The 20,522-nt window shown below is 35.7% G+C and overlaps 1 protein-coding gene across 2 annotated transcripts in view; it reads left to right on the forward strand.

Annotated features, from left to right (window-relative positions):
• PTPRK (protein tyrosine phosphatase receptor type K) overlaps nt 1–20,522 on the forward strand; it is a 759,288-nt gene that overhangs the window by 724,744 nt on the left and 14,022 nt on the right. For both annotated transcript variants that reach the window (XM_069077441.1, XM_069077439.1), the window contains 4 exons: nt 11,135–11,289; nt 16,854–16,989; nt 17,223–17,372; nt 18,509–18,682. In XM_069077441.1, coding sequence (XP_068933542.1) covers nt 11,135–11,289; nt 16,854–16,989; nt 17,223–17,372; nt 18,509–18,682 — 615 coding nt within the window. The remainder of the gene's footprint in view (nt 1–11,134; nt 11,290–16,853; nt 16,990–17,222; nt 17,373–18,508; nt 18,683–20,522) is intronic.

A 20,522-nucleotide genomic window follows, 5' to 3' on the forward strand; every position in this document is an offset into this window, starting at 1 on the left:
TCATCCTGACACTGGAGCCGGTGCTCTTACTCGCTGAGCCACCTGGCCGCCCCTAAGCAATTGGGGTTAAGTAACTTGCTCAAGGTTACACGGCCAGGTGTTTCTGGGTGGGTGCTAAGTGTCTGAGCCCGGGATTCGATCTCCAGGTCTTCTCAACACTGGAGCCAGTGCTCTTACTCGCTGTGCTACCTGGCCGCCCCTGTTATAATTTATTTTTAAATCAGAAGTGTTTTCATTGCTGTAGGAAATGCCAGTGCATTTCCTACTCTCCAACTTTTAGTCTGAGAGAGTTGCCTAGAACCCTGAAAGGGTTAAGTGATTTGGAATACTGGGGGCTTTCTGACTCTGAGGCCAGTGCTCTGATCCTTTTACCATGCTGCCTCTCCAGATTATAATTTTTCATGAAAACGTGTACATTTTTGTCAAAATGAAGATTTTTAATAGTTTACAGGAAAGAAAAATCAGAATAAAGGAGATTGCAATACTATAATAGTAAGAGTAAGAAATGACTGAGGAGTACATAAGAAATATAAGAATAAGAAAGAAGACTGCTGATAACTTTTTTGTATTGAATGAATATGTTTGTCCCCAGAAACTTCTTTCTGAAACCATCTCAATGTTTTGTATCCCTAAGAAAAAGGACTACTTTTAATAAAAATACCAAGCACATGCTGTATCTTGACTTTAAATATAGGTGAATTTAGAACAGACACGGAGCAAAAAATCTCTGATAGAAGGATTTTATTGCTACTAATGCTAAAGAAGATGAAGAATAAAAATAAAAGTGCTGGGGTGTGCTTCTCTAAAATGAGAAACACACACATTTTTACCTGTACAGTGGCTTTAGTTTCATCTCCTACATAGCCTGTGGATAAGAGTGTGCCCTTGGGACTTGCAAAAGAAAATGATTAAAAGTATACTGGCAGAGACACTATCCAAGACAGATAAATCATAAGTTTCATGGCATCTATAGAAAAAATGCGAACTTTTGCCTTCTTCCTGAAAGGCATATGTGCTCAGTAAAAGGGGAAAATACTTTAACAAGAACATCTAGAATAGGGGTTCATTATTATGGTCAAGATGTATGGTGTAGCTGAACTGCATGAGAGAGAAAGATTAAGGAAATAAGGAAGACATTGTTAGACCATGTAAATACTTTTTGAAATAATATTTTACCAATGTTCTTTCTAACTTTCTGTTACATTATTTTTTTTTTCCCATTAGCAAGCATTTATTTTATCTCTGTCCCACCTCTCCTTCACTGGGAGGAGCGGGGGAAATAAAAGGAAAATACACAGACAGCAATAAACAGTTCCACTCATATTTTAGACCCTGTTGTATGCCAAGTGCTATGCCGGTATACCAAGGGGTAAATAGGTATGAATAAGAAATTGCCCCTATTTCCTTTTTTTTTTTTTTTAAAGCAATTGGGGTTAGGGAACTTGCCCAAGGTTACACGGCCAGTTTTTTTGTTGTGTGTGTGTGTGTGTGTGTGTGTGTGTGTGTGTGTTAAGTATCTGAGGCCAGAACCAATCCCAGGTCTTCCTGACTCCAGGGCCAGCGCTCTTACTCACTGCACCACCTAGGCTCCCCCATTGCCCCTATTTTCAAGGAACCTGAGAGCTAGTATTATTCATTTGATTCTCCAGTAATCTCTATCCCCGTATCCCCATCACCATTCTAACTCCAGATGTACCCAAATAATATCTTTCAGCCTTTTAGACTTAAATTCTAATGCTTGGTCACATCCCCATCACCTTTGACTCCCATAATATTTGTTCATCTTGGCTATGAGAAAATGGTTGAATCCATGCAGCTAGAGACTCTTCTAGGTGATACAGATTCAAAATTAGAAGGGGAGAGGGGAGCATTTCCTGGTTGGAGAAAATAGGGAAATTGGCTTGCCTTCACTGAAGATATGCATGTTTCTATTACCCTGTATGTCAAAGTTTATTGTTAACTAGATACCAGATGGGGATCTTGTATTCACTAAAAACTTTTAAAGCTCCCATCAGAAAGAGTAGTGACAACCAGAATAATGATTTCCGAATAATAATTAACAGGTCCTTTACTTTGCTTCCTGATAATTAGTCTCCTAAGCCTCCTCACACATGCCTCCCCTAGTGGTGGAGCTAACTCTGAAGCACAATTTCATCACAAATAAATCTTCCAGAGTACTGCAAGAACCTGTGCTTCAGGTAGCTCAGCAAGCCAACCATACACTCAAATCATACCCTGACTCCACCCCCCATTAATGGAAAAGAGGAGGGAAACACCTAGTAATAGCTGACCTCCATGGTCATATGATAGTAAAGGGCCTTTCTTCTCCCCTTCTAGCATAATAGATTAAATGAAGAATCATCTCAAATGTTGAAAATGGGAGGATCTACCTCCCTCTGAAAGCAGCCTCATCTGGGCAAGAAGTCTGGTGCCCACCCAGGGCTGTTGACCACAGCTGTTCCTTCTCTGCCCTTGGGGCCAAGATACATACCTTACCTACTATACCAACTAGGCATGCTTGAGAGATCAGAATAATATTTCAGGTGAATCTTCGAATTTAATTTGCTGATAACTGCCAAATTTGAAACCCAGACTATGTTAGAAAACCTTACTTTAGAGAAATAAAATTGACAAGGTGCCTTAAAAACAAGAAACTTAAGAGTTGAAGTTCATATTTTTTTTTCAGTGAATCTGAAACCATTTGATTTAGAATGAATTTCTAAATGACCGATATTCCTTTGACCATTACATTGTGGCTCTATTATTTAGTATACTATAATTAATATTATGAAGGTTATTTGTGCTTAGTGGAACAGTGCTTGGCACATGATAGAGTGTTAAATAAATGCTTGTTGACTGGTTAAGGCCATCCCTTTTACTTATTTTTTTTTAAATACATCTTTATTCCAACTAACTTCTTTTTTTTTTCTTTTTGGAGAGGGGAAGGTAGGGCAGTTGGGTTAAGTGACTTGCCCAATATCACACGGCTAGTTTTGTGTCAAGTATCTGAGGCTGTGTTTGAACTCAGGTCCTCCTGACTCTAGGGCCGGTGCTCTAGATGCTCACTGCATCACCTAGCCACCCAATGCCTTTTACTTATTAAAGCATAAGAATCTGTCATACAGACAAGGCCTATATGAGAGTCAATATCTTTGGGTTGCTGTCACTGTTCACTGGCATTCCATTGTAACAAGAGGGATTCAGATTTTTCATGTAACAGCTGTGTACTTATAATGGTATTCTATGGTGTATTATTTAGATTTCTGGAATTTAGCTAGAAAAGACAATATTATAGGGATGTATGAAATATGAAAACATAAATATAATTTTTAAAGATCACTCTCTGAAAGTTGTGCCCCAGAAGTGTTACCAACATTGCTTATTAGTGTTATATGTCCCTAATCAGAATGTTAATGTACAGTACTAAGTATTAATTTTTAAATGTGTTTTCAACTGTTCTCTGAGCAAGCAATTGTAATTGAGCTCTTATAAATAGTTCACAGTAGGGTTGGAGTTTAGTGGAATATAATATTTTTGACACAAATTTTAATTTTTAAAAATAGATTCTGTAGTTCATCTGCGTTCTGCAAGCTGTGCAGCTATTTTGCCACCACCGTCTCAACAGGCCGCTTTAGCAAATGAGAAGAGAAAATAGGGAGCCATGTGTACAGAAAAGATTGCATTAAATTAGCCCCATGTAAGGAAGGTTTAGAATCTGAGCTCTTTTACACAACATAATGCAGGAGGAGGATGGTGGAAGATTACAAGCAGTCTCAGCTCAAGAATTAGGGAAGAACTGCAGTTTGTCCAGCCAAGCCAGATCATCCTGAGTACTAATAGATGAAACTGGAAGGAGAAAAATAGACAATATTAGAACAGATAAGTTTAGATGTCTATAACAATTTTCATTGGTGATAATGGAGCTTAACAGCTCAGATATACTTTATGAGGAAAAGGAAATGGCACAAAAGATGAAGAAGGCATCTGAACTTCAACATGTATACAGAGAAGAAATTTATGCTGGAGGCAACATAGTTTTTAGAGCACTGAAGGATTTGTTTTCAAGATAACTGAAAATGGAGAACAGTTAGTGAGGGGAAAACTGGCAGTATTAGTTTGTTAAAAAAAAAAAAGTTATCAGGAGGCCACCCATAACTAACAAACTAGATGCCAACTTTTTCATCGCTATAGAATCTTCATGTGAATAATCGATGCATTTATTGTGGGTGCCCCTGCTTGAAATACAAAATGACAAAAGGCAGGCTTTTGCAGCAGACTACATCTTTTGGCACCCAACTAACTGCTCCGCTCTGAGCTTTCTCTCTGGGTCTCTCCCATGCCTGGAATGCTCTCTGTCGACTACTGAGCTCTCTACTTTCCTTTAAATCCTAACTAAAATCCCACCTTTTACAGGAAACCTTCCTCCAAACCCTCTTAAAATTCTAGTGCTCTCCATCTGTATATCATTCATTTGTGTGTGTGTACTAAAATCTGGACACATAAATCTCATTAGCTATGTGTGTTTTCAAGAAATGAAATGAATGAAATTTTCAACATTTTATTAATTAGCATAAATTTTAGCCATGACTATTTCATAGGGAATAAAAGCTTTCATGACCTATTAGAGACTACTCTCCCATATTAATGAGATTAATTTAATTAATGAGATTTCCTATGTGTCTCCTATATCTTCCTATGAAATCTCATTTATGCTAATTAAATAAAATGTTGTTGAAAATGTCATTCATTTCATTTCTTGAAAATATGCATAACTAATGAGATTTCCTGTGTGTCCAGACTTTAGGGAGACATGTACACACACACGTAGATAGATATAGATATGTATGTGTGTGTTTTATGCATATACATTTATGTATGTACATACATCTAAATGTGTGTATCTTGCTGTGTATGTATTTGTTTGTATGATTTCTCTCCCCAGTAGATTGTAATCTCCATAAGTGCAGGGCCTGTCTGTTGCTTCTTTGTATTACCAGTGTTTAACACAGTGTCTGGCCAATAGAAGGTGCTTAATAAAAGTTTATTGATTGATTGAATGATGTGACGAATGCTACATTGTACTGAGTTTATTATTTGTTGGCTAGGGAAAAAAGCATTTTACTTAGAAGACAAAAGAGCAAAATCCATCATGAAGGCTCTCCACCACCAAAGTGCAAAATTAAACAAGATTTCTTAAAAGGTGTATATTCAGATTTAATTTTATTCAACAGTAATTTGATTACTAATGTCTTGCAAGAAGTTAAAAAGGAGACATATACTTAGCAAACATGCATCCTAATTTTTTTTTAAAGCAATCAGGGTTAAGTAACTTGCTCAAGATTACATGGCCAGTTATTTCTGGGTGTGGTGCTAAGTATCTTAGCCCAGATTTGATCCCCAGGTCATCCCCACACTGGAGCCGGTGCTCTTACTAGCTCAGCCACCTGGCTGCCCCTAAGCAATTGGGGTTAAGTAACTTGCTCAAGGTTACATAGCCAGGTGTTTCTGGGTGGGTGGTAAGTGTCTGAGCCCGGGATTCGATCCCCAGATCATCCCGACACTGGAGCCCATGCTCTTACTCGCTGTGGTACCTGGCCGCCCCTGCATCCTAATTCTTAGAGGATGCATTCTTCAGACTCCAAATGGAAGAGGAATTCCCTACAGATGATGAAATTCTCCACATGTTCCTGTTCAAAGTTGATATTATGTTAATTGCATCAAGCCTCAGAATACTCCTTGACTTAAGATCTCAGACTGCCCTCCAAAAAAAAAAATCAGCCTTAAAATCTAAATAGGAGAAATCAGATGGATAAAGAATGATTTGCAGAGATCTCAGTTCAGAAAACTTGATCCCTAGTGGATGTTCCCTACCAGTATTACCAGTCATATACCTGACATACTAGTCCAGGATAATGAGGATTTGGCTTACTATTTGATCCTTTTTGCTATTTTTTGTCTTTGTACTGCCACCATCATTCAGCAACCTCTCCTTTTTTGACTTGCATTTAATCTAGATGTATTACCCTATCCAGAACTTGTGATGGTTTAGTGATCTCAGATCATTCTTTCTAATTTTAAAAAGACTTCATTACCTAGCCCACCATATTGTCTTCCAACCTAATCCCTAAATTTATACAATGACACTTAAACATATATGCATATTAATGCTACTTCAAGTACCTGAGTAATCCAGTTCATCAATCTCTCTTAACTTTTAGGATTTTACTTTGACTCTACCTCAGTCACTCACGAGGGGAGTTTACATCTTTTATCTCACCATTGCCTACTTCCACAATCTAGAATTCTAATCCTCTCTCAGACCATATTCTCCTCTGATTTTATTTATCTCATTCCTCCAAAATTTATTATTGTTTCATAGTCTCTCTTCCCTTCAGTACTCTCCTAGGACATCATCCCCACCCTGCCTTCATTTTTACAAATTCAACATTTCATTGATTTCTAATCTCAAACATTTTCTCTCCTTTTCCTGTGATCAGTTAGGCCTTTACAAACACCAACCTTGGATTGTCTCACCATTCATGTTCTCTACTCACTTGATACTATTGAGGAAGAGTGCTGGAGAAATAAGGAAGCCAAGCAATCAATAAGCATTTACAATTTTTAGTACTTCCTATGTGCCAGGTACAATGCTATGTCTTAGGGATGAAAAGAAAAAAAAAATTCATTGTCCTTAAGGATCTTACTTCTGTGGGGAGGACGACTACATGTATACTCATTGATCTGCTTAAAATAGATCCCAAGTAAATATAATGTAATTTCAGGGGACACCAGAAACCAAATGAAACAGGAAAGGCTTCGTGCGGCAGGGGGGATTTAACTTGTACTTTGAAGAAAATTATAGATTATAAAAAGAAAAAAAAAAAGAGGAATGCTGTCCAAGTGTGAGGAGGAACAGGGGTCCTGAAGCAGGAAATGCAATTTCATGAAGGCCAGTTTGCCTGAATCATGGAGTGTATAAAGTAGAAAAAAATGTGTGATAGGTTAGAAAGGTAGTTGGAGCCAGTTCTAAAAGACTAAATTCCAGAGGTAGGGTTTGAACTTAATCCATGCCCTAGATATATTAGAAATTCATGTTACATATTCCCAACTGGACCCTCATGTCAGCATGAAAATTCTCTATTTCTTCTGAGATTGTCTCCATGATGCTCCCAATAGTGGCATCTCCAGCCCTTGCATTCTGGCTCCTACGGCATCATTCAATTAAAAATATTCTCTCCAAAGTTACCGATGATCTCTCAAAGGCCAGATTCAGCAACATTTTCTCAATACTCAAACTGAATTCTCTTTGCTTTTTGTGTTTTCTTGACACTTTTCTCTTATGGTTCTCCTGCCATTGCTTTGATCTATTCTTTTTTTTTTTTTTAAAACATCTCAGTTAAAATATAAGCTGCTTATGAGTAGGAATTGTTTCATTCATTGCTTTTGTATCCCTAGGACCTAGCGCAATATTTGCTACATAGTAGACATTTAGTAAATTCTTTTTAATTGATTCATCATCCATATCCTGTGGATAAACCCTAAGGGCTCTGTCATGGACCTCCTTAATTTATCATCTTTATACTGGCCCTCTTGGTCACCTTATCAAAAGCATGAATTCAATTATCGTATCTCTGCAGATGACTCTTGGATAACTATATATCCAGCAACAGTCTTTCTCCCGAGCTCAAGTTTTACCTCATCCATTTCACTTGTTCAGCATTTCTTTTTTTTTTTTTAAAGCAATCGAGGTTAAGTAACTTGCTCAAGGTTACACGTCCAGTTATTTCTGGGTGTGGTGCTAAGTATCAGAGCCTGGATTCGATCCCAGGTCATCCAGACTCTGGGGCCAATGCTCTTACTCGCTGAGCCACCTGGCCGCCCCTTCATCCAGCATTTCTAACCAAATGTCCCATAGGCACAACTCACCTTGTCCAAAACATAAATTCAGTATTGTTTCACCAATACCCACCCTTCCTAATTTTCCTATTTTGTTGTCTATGGTACTATCATCCTTTCTTTTTCATTGTCATTTATTGTCCTTTTGCAAACAATATTTGCAAATATTTGTAAACAAGTTTGCAACCTCAGTGTAACCCTCCACCTCCTTATTTTTCTTTGCTCCACATATGAAATCAGTTTCAAACCTTGTCAATTCTATTTTCACAGCACTCTCCTCACCTTTGCCTCTTGGGATTCCTAGTTATCTGTTTTTTGTATGTGTGTGCATTTATATAGAATGTAAACATCTTTATTGTTGGGACTTTTTCATTTTTTATATTTGTATCCTCAGCACCTGTTGTATATTGTAGTAAATGCTTAATAATGACTTAGTGACTGTTTCAATTCCTGTTGGCCATATTTGATTCAGTCTATCATTATGCATAAATTTACAATCTAGCATGACTTACTCTTCATCAAGTCATGGTATTATATAGGTGGTTTATTGAATAAATACACTGGATATGGTGTCAGGGAGACCTGAGTTCAAATCCCACCTTTATACTTAATAGCTGAATGATAGCTCTCAGCCTCTTGTACTCATCTGTAAAATGGGGATGAAATAGCATCTACCTCTCGTGGTTGTTGTAAGGATCACAGAGAGCACTTTACAACCTTTCAAGTACTTTAAAGATACTAGATAATTGCTTCCTTTTCTAGATGTTCACTACCCAACTCTTCAATGTTCTAAAATCAAAGTCAAGCTCACTATTCGTTAGAGGAATTTGTTCTCTTGCCAACAAAGTATGGATGATTCGCTGCTGTTTGTTCTAATTGTGGCTTGACAGCACCAAGAAAACAAAGGTTCTCCACCACCCAGCACCACACCATCCATACATGAACCATCAGTTACAACAAATGGAGAAACTTTGAATGCTATAGATAAATTCACTTGGCAGTATATTTTCCAGGGAAGTCTATATAGATGATGAGGTTGATGAACACATTGCAAGAGATAGCTTAGAATTTGGGAAACTACCAAAAAATGTGTGGAAGAAAAGGGGTATTATGTTGCCTGCCAAAGTGAAGGTCTACAAAGTTGTGCTGAACTTATTGGTGAATGTCTGTGAAATCTGAACAGTCTACCAGCACCAGGCCAGAAAATTGAATTGCTTCCATTTGAATTATCTTAGGAAGATTCTAAAGATCCCAGACACTTCTGTCCTTTCTTGAAGTGAACTGCCAACCATTGAAAGTCTGTTGCAGAGAGTACAACGATGATGGGCTGGCCACATTGCTCGAATGGCAAACACACATTTGCTTAAAAGACTATTTTGCAGAGAACTCCCAAAATGAAAGTGCTGAAGAGGTCAGAAGAAGCAATCAAGGTCTTTCTGAAGAACTTTCAAATAGACTGCATGATGTGGGAAACACTGGCAAAGGATCACCCAGCATGGTGTGCTCCCATCAAAGAATGGACTGTGTTCTATGATCAAAGTAGAACTACAGTAGCTCAAAAGAAACATAAGATGTTCACATTTAGAGATATCTCCCTCTCAAATGGTCATGCAGACTAATCATACATGACCTGCAGTAGAGCCTCCTAAGCTCATATTGGTATGATCAGCCACAGCTGTACACTTTATACATTGACCCTGACATCTTGATCTCTCTTTGAGCATGAAAGACAAGCAACATTTTCTCTTCGCTTTTTTGAAAACCAGGACATTTGTCCTTCTCCTAGTGCCACTCCAATACAATGATTTAAAAAAAAATTCCAGTTATTTCTGACTCATGGATGTAGTTCCTCTGGGCCAGCTGAATTAAAATAAGCAAGAACAATTTGATGCTTTCTTAACATCACCTTACATATCTTAGTATCAGCTCCTTCTTAGTATTTTTGTTCTGTTGTTTCCAGTGTTGAGGTCATTCTTCCTAACAGAGAAAAGAGAAGCAAAATGAGGATTGACTTGCTCTATTTTATTTTTATTGTTGGTTATACTCTCTCATCTACCTGGATCATTGGGAGAACCATTATCTGTGAAATCAAGCATCATTAATATGTATTGAAGTATGAGAAAGACATGTAAATTGTTGGTTTTTCGGATTTTTATTTTTTTAATTAAATGTAAGAGACTTTGTATGCTTCAGTGTTTCATTGAACTCACAGGAAATCTTCCTAAAGACTTATTTAGCAATATGTATAGTTTTCCACCTCATAAAGCAAACTGCCCCACCCACCACCCATTAACACATACTGTATCTCAAAGCCATTTTTAAGTAGATAGCAATAACAGAAAATTTTCCAAGTCATTAGTTAGCTTCTTTGTAAACTCATCTTCAAAGTACTAAGTAGGTGGGGCAGGGAAGCATTAGGTTTTCCCAATTATTTTTTCCATAATGATTTTTTATAATGGCATTTAAATTAAGAAACAAACTGGATAGGTGCATACATCTTACACATATATAGCTGCAAACTACCTAGTTATAGTATGACACAGCCAGTGGTGATCCTCACATTCATTTAAAAATTTTTAAAGTTAGCCAAGTGTTATCCTTCAAAGAATCCTCTATAGGTAGCTAGAGCAAGTGTTCTTATTGTCCCCATTTTGCAGATGAGTTAAGTGAGGATCTGAGAAGTTAAATGACTTTCCCAGGGTCATTTGGCTAGTTACACAACATGACCAAACTTTGCATTCATATTCTCTTAGAAAGTACTGCCTCAGGGGCAGCTAGGTGGTGCAATGAATAGATCACCGGCCCTGGAATCAGGAGGACCTGAACTCAAATGTGGCCTCAGACACTTGACACACTTACTAGTTTTGTGACCTTGGGCAAGTCACTTAACCCCAATTGCCCCACCTTCTCCCCTCCAAAAATACAAATAGAAAGGAGAGAGAGAGAGAGAGAGAGAGAGAGAGAGAGAGAGAGAGAGAGAGAGAGAGAGAGAGAGAGAGAGAGAGAGCTGCCTCCGTCAATCTATTGGCCTATGGTTGGGTGGAAAGGGTTGAAGATTGGGAATAAACTGTTAGGTCATGGTAGATCCTTATGGCCATTATCTTTTTTTAGTACAAAATATTCTTTGTTAGTAAAGTAGAATGTATTGTTGTCAGTTTTAATCAGATCTAATATATTAGACTGTCTTTTAGATGGGCATAGTTTTATGTTTGAAGCCTTCCATTTTGTCTTTTCACAGAGAGGATACAATGAAATCCGTGAAGTTAAGCAGTTTCATTTTACTGGCTGGCCAGATCATGGTGTGCCATACCATGCCACAGGTCTGCTGTCATTTATACGCCGGGTCAAGGTATCTAATCCACCCAGTGCTGGGCCCATTGTTGTCCACTGCAGGTACGTGTAGGTAACAAATGGACTAGCAGCTTAAAGAGTAATCTTTATATATTGTTAATAAGATTTAGCTCAAGATTTAGCAGAAAAACTTTTGAATTTTCTTTAAAAGTTCTCATAAATGAGGTTATAGAGTATTGACTTGAAGCTTAGCTGTACATGAGATATAAATTAGAGAACAAATACGTGATTTTACTCATCTTAGGATGTGAGCATGAGAAGACAATAGGAACTGCCTTTCAGTGGCAACAACTGTTTTGTTTTTCTGTGAGTTTTTTGCAAATCCCATGCTAGATTAAATGGTTTGTTGTAATAGAGGGTTTTTTCCCCAAAGTCTAGTAAATCCCCACTAGAACCTAGGCTGTTAAAACTCATTATGAGACCAACAGAGTTACTAAATAGGCACAGATTGCAGGAATTTTCACAGCAGAACAACTCTTTTAAAAAATACATCAGAGGACCCAGAAGACAATCGCAACGACTTCCAAACAATATATACTAGAGTACTGTGCATATTATGTTCAGACTTTCTTCTGATTAGAAATTTATCTTAAAACAAGCATCAAAAACCACTAAGCACTTATCAGATGGACTTATTTTTAGAGGTCACCAGAAAACAAACCCAGGTTCTATAGATTTTTTCCTACGTGCCACAAACTGCCCTGGGGAACTTTTTGGTGGTTTCTGTTTTCTCTTCGTATATATGCAACCTAAAAAGAATTCAAGTGAGGCTATACAAAATGGAAAGGAAAATAAAAACTAGAAATAAAACAGTGGTAATGCAAGGAGGTCAGATACTATGTACCACTTTAAAAGATTACAAGTCAAATAACCACTAAAGAAATCTGATGAACTCTCCAATTAGGTCTACTTGTCTCAAACCCTGAGAAAGGATTAAATATTGTAAGGGAAGCCTAAGGATGTCATGGAAGAAAAGGAAAGAGAAAGTTGTCAAGAGAGCTCTTATGAATTAAGACAATTATTAGGAGCTATTTTTCCCAATTATATGCTAGTAAATATGACAACCTAAATGAATTGAATGAATTTCTACAAAAATATGTTACCCAGATTAGCAAAAGAAATAAAATACTTAAATAACTCAGTTTTGGAAAAAGAAATTGAACAAGCCTTTCCCCAGGACAAGATGGATGCACAAGTAAATTCTACCAAACATTTAAAGACCAATTATTCCCAATACTGTATAAACTATTTGAAAAAACAGGTAAAAAAGGAGTCCTATCAAATTTCTCTTGGTGGTAATACCTAAAACAAAAGAGTCAAAACAGAGAAAGAAAATGATAGACTGATTTCTCTATTGAATATTAATGCAAAAATTTTAAATTAAATATTAGCAAAGAGATTGCAGCTGTGACCAGGTGGATGGAGGACTGGTTCAATATTAGGAAAACTGTTAGCATAATTGGCCATATCAATAACAACACCGACAGAAATCACATTATTATCTCAATAGATTCAGAAAAGTCTTTGACAAAATACAACACTTATTCCTATTAAAAACACTAGAGAGCATAGGAATAAATGTAACTTACCTTAAAATGATAAGTGATATTTATCTAAAGCCATCAGCAAATATGATCTGTAATGGGGATAAGCTAGAAGACTTTCTAGTGAAGCAAGCATGCCCATTATCACAACTATTATTCAATATATTACTAGAAATGTTATCTACAGCAATGAGAGAAGAAAAAGAAATTAAAGGAATAAGAATAAGCAATAAGGAAATAAAACTATCACCCTTTGCAGATGATATGATGTTATGCTTTGAAAATCTTGGAGAGTCAACTAAAAAATTCCTTGAAGTTATTTTTAGCAAAGTTCGCAGGATACAAAATAAACCCATAAAAATCATCAGCATTTCTGTATGTTGCCAACAATGGCAAGCAACAAGAGACAATATAAAATACTTGGGAGTGTATCTGCCAAAACTAACCTAGGGATTATATGAACACAACTATAAAACATTTTTCACACAAATAAAGTCAGATCTAAATAATTAGAAAAATATTAATCACTCATGGGTGGACCAAGCCAATGCAATAAAAATGACAATCTTACTTAAATTAATCTATTCATTCAGTGCCATACCAATCAAACTATCACCAAATTATTTTATAAAGCTAAAAAAAAATAATAACAAAATTCATCTGGAAGAACAAAAACTCAAGGATATCAAGATCAGTTTACAAAAATGTGAATAAAAGCAGTGTAGCTGTACCAGATTGCAAACTATATTATAAAACAGTAATTATCAAAACATTTTGGTACTGGCTAAGAAATAGAGTGTGGATCAGTGGAATAAAATATATACAAATTATATTATAGTAAGTGACTGTAGTAATCTATATCTGATAAACCCAAAGATCCAAACTTTTGGAACAAAAACTCATTATTTGACAAAATCTGCTGGGGAAACTGGAAAACAGTATGGCAGAAATTAAGTATAGACCAACTTCTCACACCATATACCAAGATAAGGTCAAAATGGGCACATGTTTTACACCATATCATAAGCAAATTAGGAGAGAAATTAGTAGTTTATCTGTCAGATTTATGAATAAGGGAAGAATTTAGGACTAAAAAAGATATAGAGAGCATTATAAAATGCAAAATATCTCATTTTGATTATATAAAATTAAAAAGTTTTTGCACAAACAAAACTGATGCAACCACAATTATAAGGAAAACAGAAAATAGCAGGAAATTTTTATAGCAAGTATCACATATAAAGGCCTTGTTTCTCAAATATATAGAGAACTGAGTCAACTTTATAAAAATGTGAGTCATTCCCAATTGATAAATGGTCAAAGGATATGAACAGGCAGTTTTCAGACAAAGAAATCAAAGCTTTCTATAGTCATATGAAAAAGTGCTCTTATTGATTAGAGAAATGCAAATTAAAACAACTCTCAGGTACCACCTTATGCTTATCAGATTGGCTGATATGACAAAAAAGGAAAATATTGGATGTTGGAGGAGATATGAGAAAATTTGGGTATTATAGATGGTTGGTGGAATTATGAAATGATCCAACCATTCTGGACAGCAATTTGAAACTAGGCCCAAAAGGCTATAAAACTGTGCATACCCTTTGATCCAGCAATACCATTACTGGGTTTCTATCCCAGAGACATCCCAAAAAAGGGAAAAGGACACGTTTGCACAAATACATTTATAGCAGCTCTTTTTTATGGTGGCTAAGAATTGGAAATCAAAGGGATGCCCATCAATTGGGGAATGACTAAAGATGCTCAGGCATATGACTGCAATAGAATATTATTGTGACAAACAGGATGCTTTTAGAAAAACCTGAAAAGATATAAACTGATGCATAATAAAGTGAATAGAACCAGGAGAATATTGTACATACTAACAGCGGTATTGTTTGATGAAGAACTGAATGACTTAGCTATTTTCAGCAATACAGCGATCCAAGACAACGCTAAAGGAGTAATGATGAAGCATATGATCTGCCTCCAGAGAAAGAATTAATACTGTTTGAATACAAACTTAAGCAGGCTATTTTTCACTTTCTTTCATATTTCTCTTTTATTCAAGTCCTTGTACAAAATCATTAATATTGAAATGTTTTAACACAGTTGCAAATGTATAACCTATATCTAATTGCTTACCATCTTAGGGAGGTGGGGGGGGGGAGGAAATGAGGGAGAGAGGGATGGAATTTGGAACTCAAAACTTTAAATAAAAATGTTTTAAAAAATAAAAATATGGGCTCTTTTGAAGAAAAAAGAGAGAGCTCTTATGATAGCAGGAAGGTTCTGTTGGTTGAATTTCTGAAGAAGCAATGCTCTCTCAATCCAAGCATCAGTGGAATAATGTTAATAGATAAAGCTAAAAATTTAGAGCCTCAGATAAAACAGCCCTTCAATGGAGGGATGTGCTGACTTGTCACAAAAAAAATTCACATCTTAGGATTTATGTGATCAAGGGAATGCTCTGAGATTCTCAGTTAAGTTTCTGTTTTCAGAGGTATCATTTTCCACTTTGAAGTCTAACTTGAGAAACAGGTGAATTATAAGAAAACAGATTGACAAAGTAAAGGGACTTCTTTTCCTCCAACAGCTTCTGTTATAAAAGTGGAGGAGGGAAATCTATCAATACACACTTAGTCATGCCTTTTGGGAAATGAAGTCACCATCTAACAATGACCTTTTCCCCTTCTCTGTGGCACTTTTCATTCCTCTTCTACCCTCAGCTGTCTCACAGAACCTTCTACTTCTTTCAGTTTACCCAGGCCTAGGTGGCTCTCACATTGTTAAGCTCTGAGAACTTGGTCCTTGTATTTGTTTTGTTATTTACAGCTGTCAGCACATAATGGAGAGAAATCACAATATTAACAACTGGTCAATAGCTCCATTATTCAAATTGATTTTTTTTTTACTTTTCAAGGTTTGGATTGTTTTTAAAATATAATTTTGTCCACTACTTTTTCTTTTCTTAGAGTTCAAAATGAGTTCCTTTGAAATGAAAGAAACCCACTTATGAAATAAAATGTCATGTTTTCTTGTATAAAATCTGATAATAATCCTTAATTCTGCTTACAACCAATCATTGTTCTTAGAGCCTTTCTTAGTCTTTGCACAGAATGAAGTATCTCACTTTGTAATGAGAAAAATATACATATATATGTATGTACTTATATACTGTGCAAATTGTCATGGCTATTCATTATTTATTTGTTTCTACCTCAACTTCAACAAGCTTGATTTAATTAGTAAACCCTTGATGATTTTACTCATTTATGACATAGTTAGTTCCAGAGTTGTGATCCAGAAACTGATTAGAAAATGAAAGAACAAGTCAGTGACATAGGTGTTTGTCCGAATTAATCCAAATATATTCACTCAGTCATTTGACTGAATTGACTTTAAAGTCATTTGACTGAATTGATTAAAGTCATTTGACTGAATTGATTGACTTATGTCATTGAATTGAATGAATCATCCCATTTTTTTGGCATCAAAGAATCCTCCCCATTATTACAGGCAAAGTAATAGTAGCTTTTCTCCCTTTTGTGGTTCATTGTATCCATAGTTTGTAGGTGTTTTCTGTCTGGTTTTTTTGTGGGGGAAGAGAAGGGAAATTAAGTATACATACAGTGGCATCAGTTGATAATGCTAGTGTCAGTATTAATGGTCAGGTCCAAGGCTCACTATTAACTCACACTTTATTTATTTAGTTGTAATTCACATAATATTGTTTCATGTATGGTTTGTCTAAATACATGAAATGATGTAATGATGTAATGGATTTTGATGAGATTTTCCATAGTTAGCAATTTATCTTATTTAACCAGACCAGATGATATATATATATATACATATATGGTATGTATTTATGATTTGTATGTTAGTGTTCTGTGCTTTCACTTAAGTTTGTATCTTGTAACACCATGTTGGACAGAGATGGATTAATTTCAAAAAGAAATGTAATTTTGGTAAATTATAATGATCCTGCCTATGTGGATGTGAAAGAGGCCTTGAACAGTCATCAGAGACAACTATACTTGTTGCAATGTCTCTTTTCAGTGCTGGTGCTGGACGAACCGGATGTTACATAGTGATTGACATCATGCTGGACATGGCTGAAAGAGAAGGTGTGGTAGACATTTACAACTGTGTCAAAGCCCTCCGTTCTCGTCGTATCAACATGGTTCAAACAGAGGTAAATTGGTTGATCTCTAGTGGATCTATTGCTTTCTAACATTCATCAAACAAGATGATAGGTTGTTTTATTTGTTTTTTTCTTGGAATCACAAATCTTACATGTTTGTAGAAAAATATTAGTGTCCTTCAGAAAGGTTACATAAAGAGAGTTCTTTGTATTCTCTACCCTTGAATAAAGAAAAGTTTTATTAAAATTTCATAATACTTTCCTCCTTTTTCTTCTTTTGGTAGGAACAGTACATTTTTATTCATGATGCCATTCTGGAAGCCTGCTTATGTGGAGAAACTGCCATACCTGTCTGTGAATTCAAAGCTGCATATTTTGATATGATTAGAATAGACTCCCAGACTAACTCATCACATCTCAAAGATGAATTTCAGGTATTTGCAATTACTAAGGGTTCTTCATATAAGCAACTGAAGACATTAGCTCTGGGCACTTTTAATTTTTTGAATGAGATCTTTCATATCAAATTCACCACCTTTAACCTTATTTTCTTTGATTCTTTTCATTATCTTTGTTATGAAGTCATTTTAATATTAATGAGCTCTGCTGTCTTGTGTTTTGAAGGACATGTAAGTTCAAACACAAAGGATTTGTGGGTATAAAATAAGGAACATTAAAAAAAAGCCAATCACATTAGTGATTTATGTATATTTACAACCTTTTGTCTCTCTTGCAATCTTACAAAGTTGACCTTATATACCTTTCATTATATTGTAGAATCCAAGCTCATTAATTGTAGTAAAAACTGGTTATGTTCCTTGTGAATAAACCCAGTACTTTTGCTATCATCATAGCATGTCTACAGATATATGGTTTTACTAAGATGGAGAGCTGACTCCAGAGCCACGGTATTCTAACTCTCCACCCAGTGCTCTTTCTACTGGACCAGCATTTTTAACTGGATTCCACATATCCTAGTCCAGTGATAGATTTTAGAAAGTCTGTGAATTTGAGTAATTGGAAAATAAATCTTTTTTCAATTAGTTAGCATCCTTTCTAATCCTGTATATTTTATTTTATGCATTCAAAAACATGATTCTGAGAAAGGATCCATAGGCTTAACCAGACTGCCAAAGAAGTCGGTGATACACACAAAAAATGTTGAGCCCCTGAATTAGACCATGATGTCTTCTAAAAATATGGAAACTTTTGTTTATGCTTTAGCTGCTGACTTAAATGTAGACTAATGAATTAGTTGGTTTGATTTTTCTTTTGTATAGAATAAAGGGTTTTGGGGTTTTTTTGCACATTGCTGTGTTCTTGAATTTTTCCTTTTTCTTTTTCAGTGAGGGTACATCAAGGGCAGAGAGATGTAACAGCATGTGCTATATGATTTTTCCATATATCCGGCTTCATTAATCTAACCTAGAAAGTCTATCAACTTGCCACTCTGGTGGATGCCATCATTTTGTACACCTCTTAATTTTATTCTTGGCCTAAATCAAACAGTTTGGCACCAGATTGCATGAAGGTCACTGTGTTTTAACCTGGGCTTTCTCTTTCTCTGTAGACCTTAAATTCAGTAACTCCTCGACTACAAGCCGAAGATTGCAGCATAGCCTGCCTGCCAAGGAACCACGACAAGAATCGTTTCATGGATATGCTGCCACCTGACAGATGTCTGCCTTTCTTAATTACTATTGATGGGGAGAGTAGTAACTACATCAATGCTGCTCTTATGGATGTAAGAGACTACTTCTTTGTTCACATAGAGTGCCTTAAAAAGCTGCATAATGAGGAAGAACACACTGGTTTTCTTCTTCAGCAAATTAATCCTACAATGGAAAACCGTTAACATTTTTGAAGTACTAATTCTTTTTCTTAAGAATTATTTTGGAGTTTTTCACTAAAAGGGTATTTGGGGAACTAAAATATTCATAACTTGATAGGAAATTCTCCTATTCTCTTTGAATATCTGCCTAGAAATTATTTTCATCTCATTTGCTTTCAGAGAAAAACATTATGTAGATCTGTTTTGAATACAGTAAATAATTGACTAAAATCACCAAACATGGAATGTTAAGTAAGAATCTTCTATCTCTAACACCTTGTGACCTAACAATTTATAGTTAACAAATATTTCTTGGGGTCTTTATAGTAGGATTGGTTATATAACCTCAAATCAATTCTTAATTGATCAGATGTTTTTGTAGGCAGAGCAGATTTGAACCTCTAGGACCCTAAAGAAAATTCTACATATACCTAGATTCTAATTGTCTGAGAATTGCTTGCATAACAACTAAAGAATAAGCATGCAGACTAAATATAAAATTAATTAGCACAATTAGATCAGGAAGAAAAGAGGGAAGTACAAGATTCTTTCAAAAGGAAACAAAAGTATTAGAGAAAGTTCTCACCAACATAGAATTTATTGCTTAGTATTTCTCTCATATATTTCTCAGTTCCTTATATTGTATTGTAAGACCTGGACCTTATGCCCTCCTGACTCTTCTTCCTTATCCCATTAGGTTATTACCAAAAAATTATTTCATAGTTGAAACTCCTGTTTAACCCTAGTGATTGTAGCCCAAGCATAATATGGATGCCCTAGGATATGTATGGGGAAATTTAGAAGAAAAGTAGAATACATAGAGGAGAGAATTATTCCACAAATCTTAAAAGTTTCCACTATGTAGCATTTTGTGTGTCAGGCCAAAGAATTTTAATTTTATTCAGAAGGCAATAGGGAGTTATTGAAGACTTGAAAGCAGAAGAGTGATGTGATTAAATTTATATGTAAGAAAAACTATTCTGGCAACAGAATGACTGGGGGATTGACTTAGAGAAGGGAGAGAGTGGATACACAATGACCTTTTAGGAGGCTATTGAAATGGTCCAGATGACTGATAATGAGGACTTATATTTTGGTATTGGCATTGCAAAAAAAAAAAGTACTGGACAAATGCAAGAGATGTTATAGACATGAATTCAATAAGACTTGGTGACTGCTTAGTTATCAGAGATGGAAGAAGACAAATAAAATTTCAAGATTTTGAGGATAGGACACTGAACATGAATGGAGATGCCAATAACAATTAAATTAGAATGAAGGACAGGTTCAAGGTAAAATATGCTCAATTTGGGGCATCTTGAATTTGTGGGTTTGGTGGGAGACAATTCCATCCATATAATCAACTCTAATTTTGGTATGGTGTAGGTTTACTCAGGAAAGAAGTCAGGGTTGGAGAGGTATAAAAGAAATTTTGTAGTGACTACACTGTATTATTTAAACTATTTTTTTTCAATCCTGCATTCCATTTTTCAACAAATATGAGAATAAAGGGGGAAATGAACACTTAAAGAAAAATTGGCAACTTAACAAATTTTTCAAGTATTTCAGTTGTCCATTTATTGTAGTCATTGGGTGTACTGATGTATCAGCAACCCATGAACATTTTTTAAATACATTTAATTTCTGCCTTATTTATACCTCACAGTCATTTTTGTAATAAACCACTTCCCAACTTCTCACTGACAACACTGAAATTGAACCCTTTCTTGTAACAAAGAAAAAGTTAAGCAAA

Source organism: Petaurus breviceps, unplaced genomic scaffold (genome assembly GCF_028583685.1).
Source record: "Petaurus breviceps papuanus isolate PSGF00001 unplaced genomic scaffold, PetGlider_PUasm1.0 90977, whole genome shotgun sequence".
Classification (NCBI taxonomy): domain Eukaryota; kingdom Metazoa; phylum Chordata; class Mammalia; order Diprotodontia; family Petauridae; genus Petaurus; species Petaurus breviceps.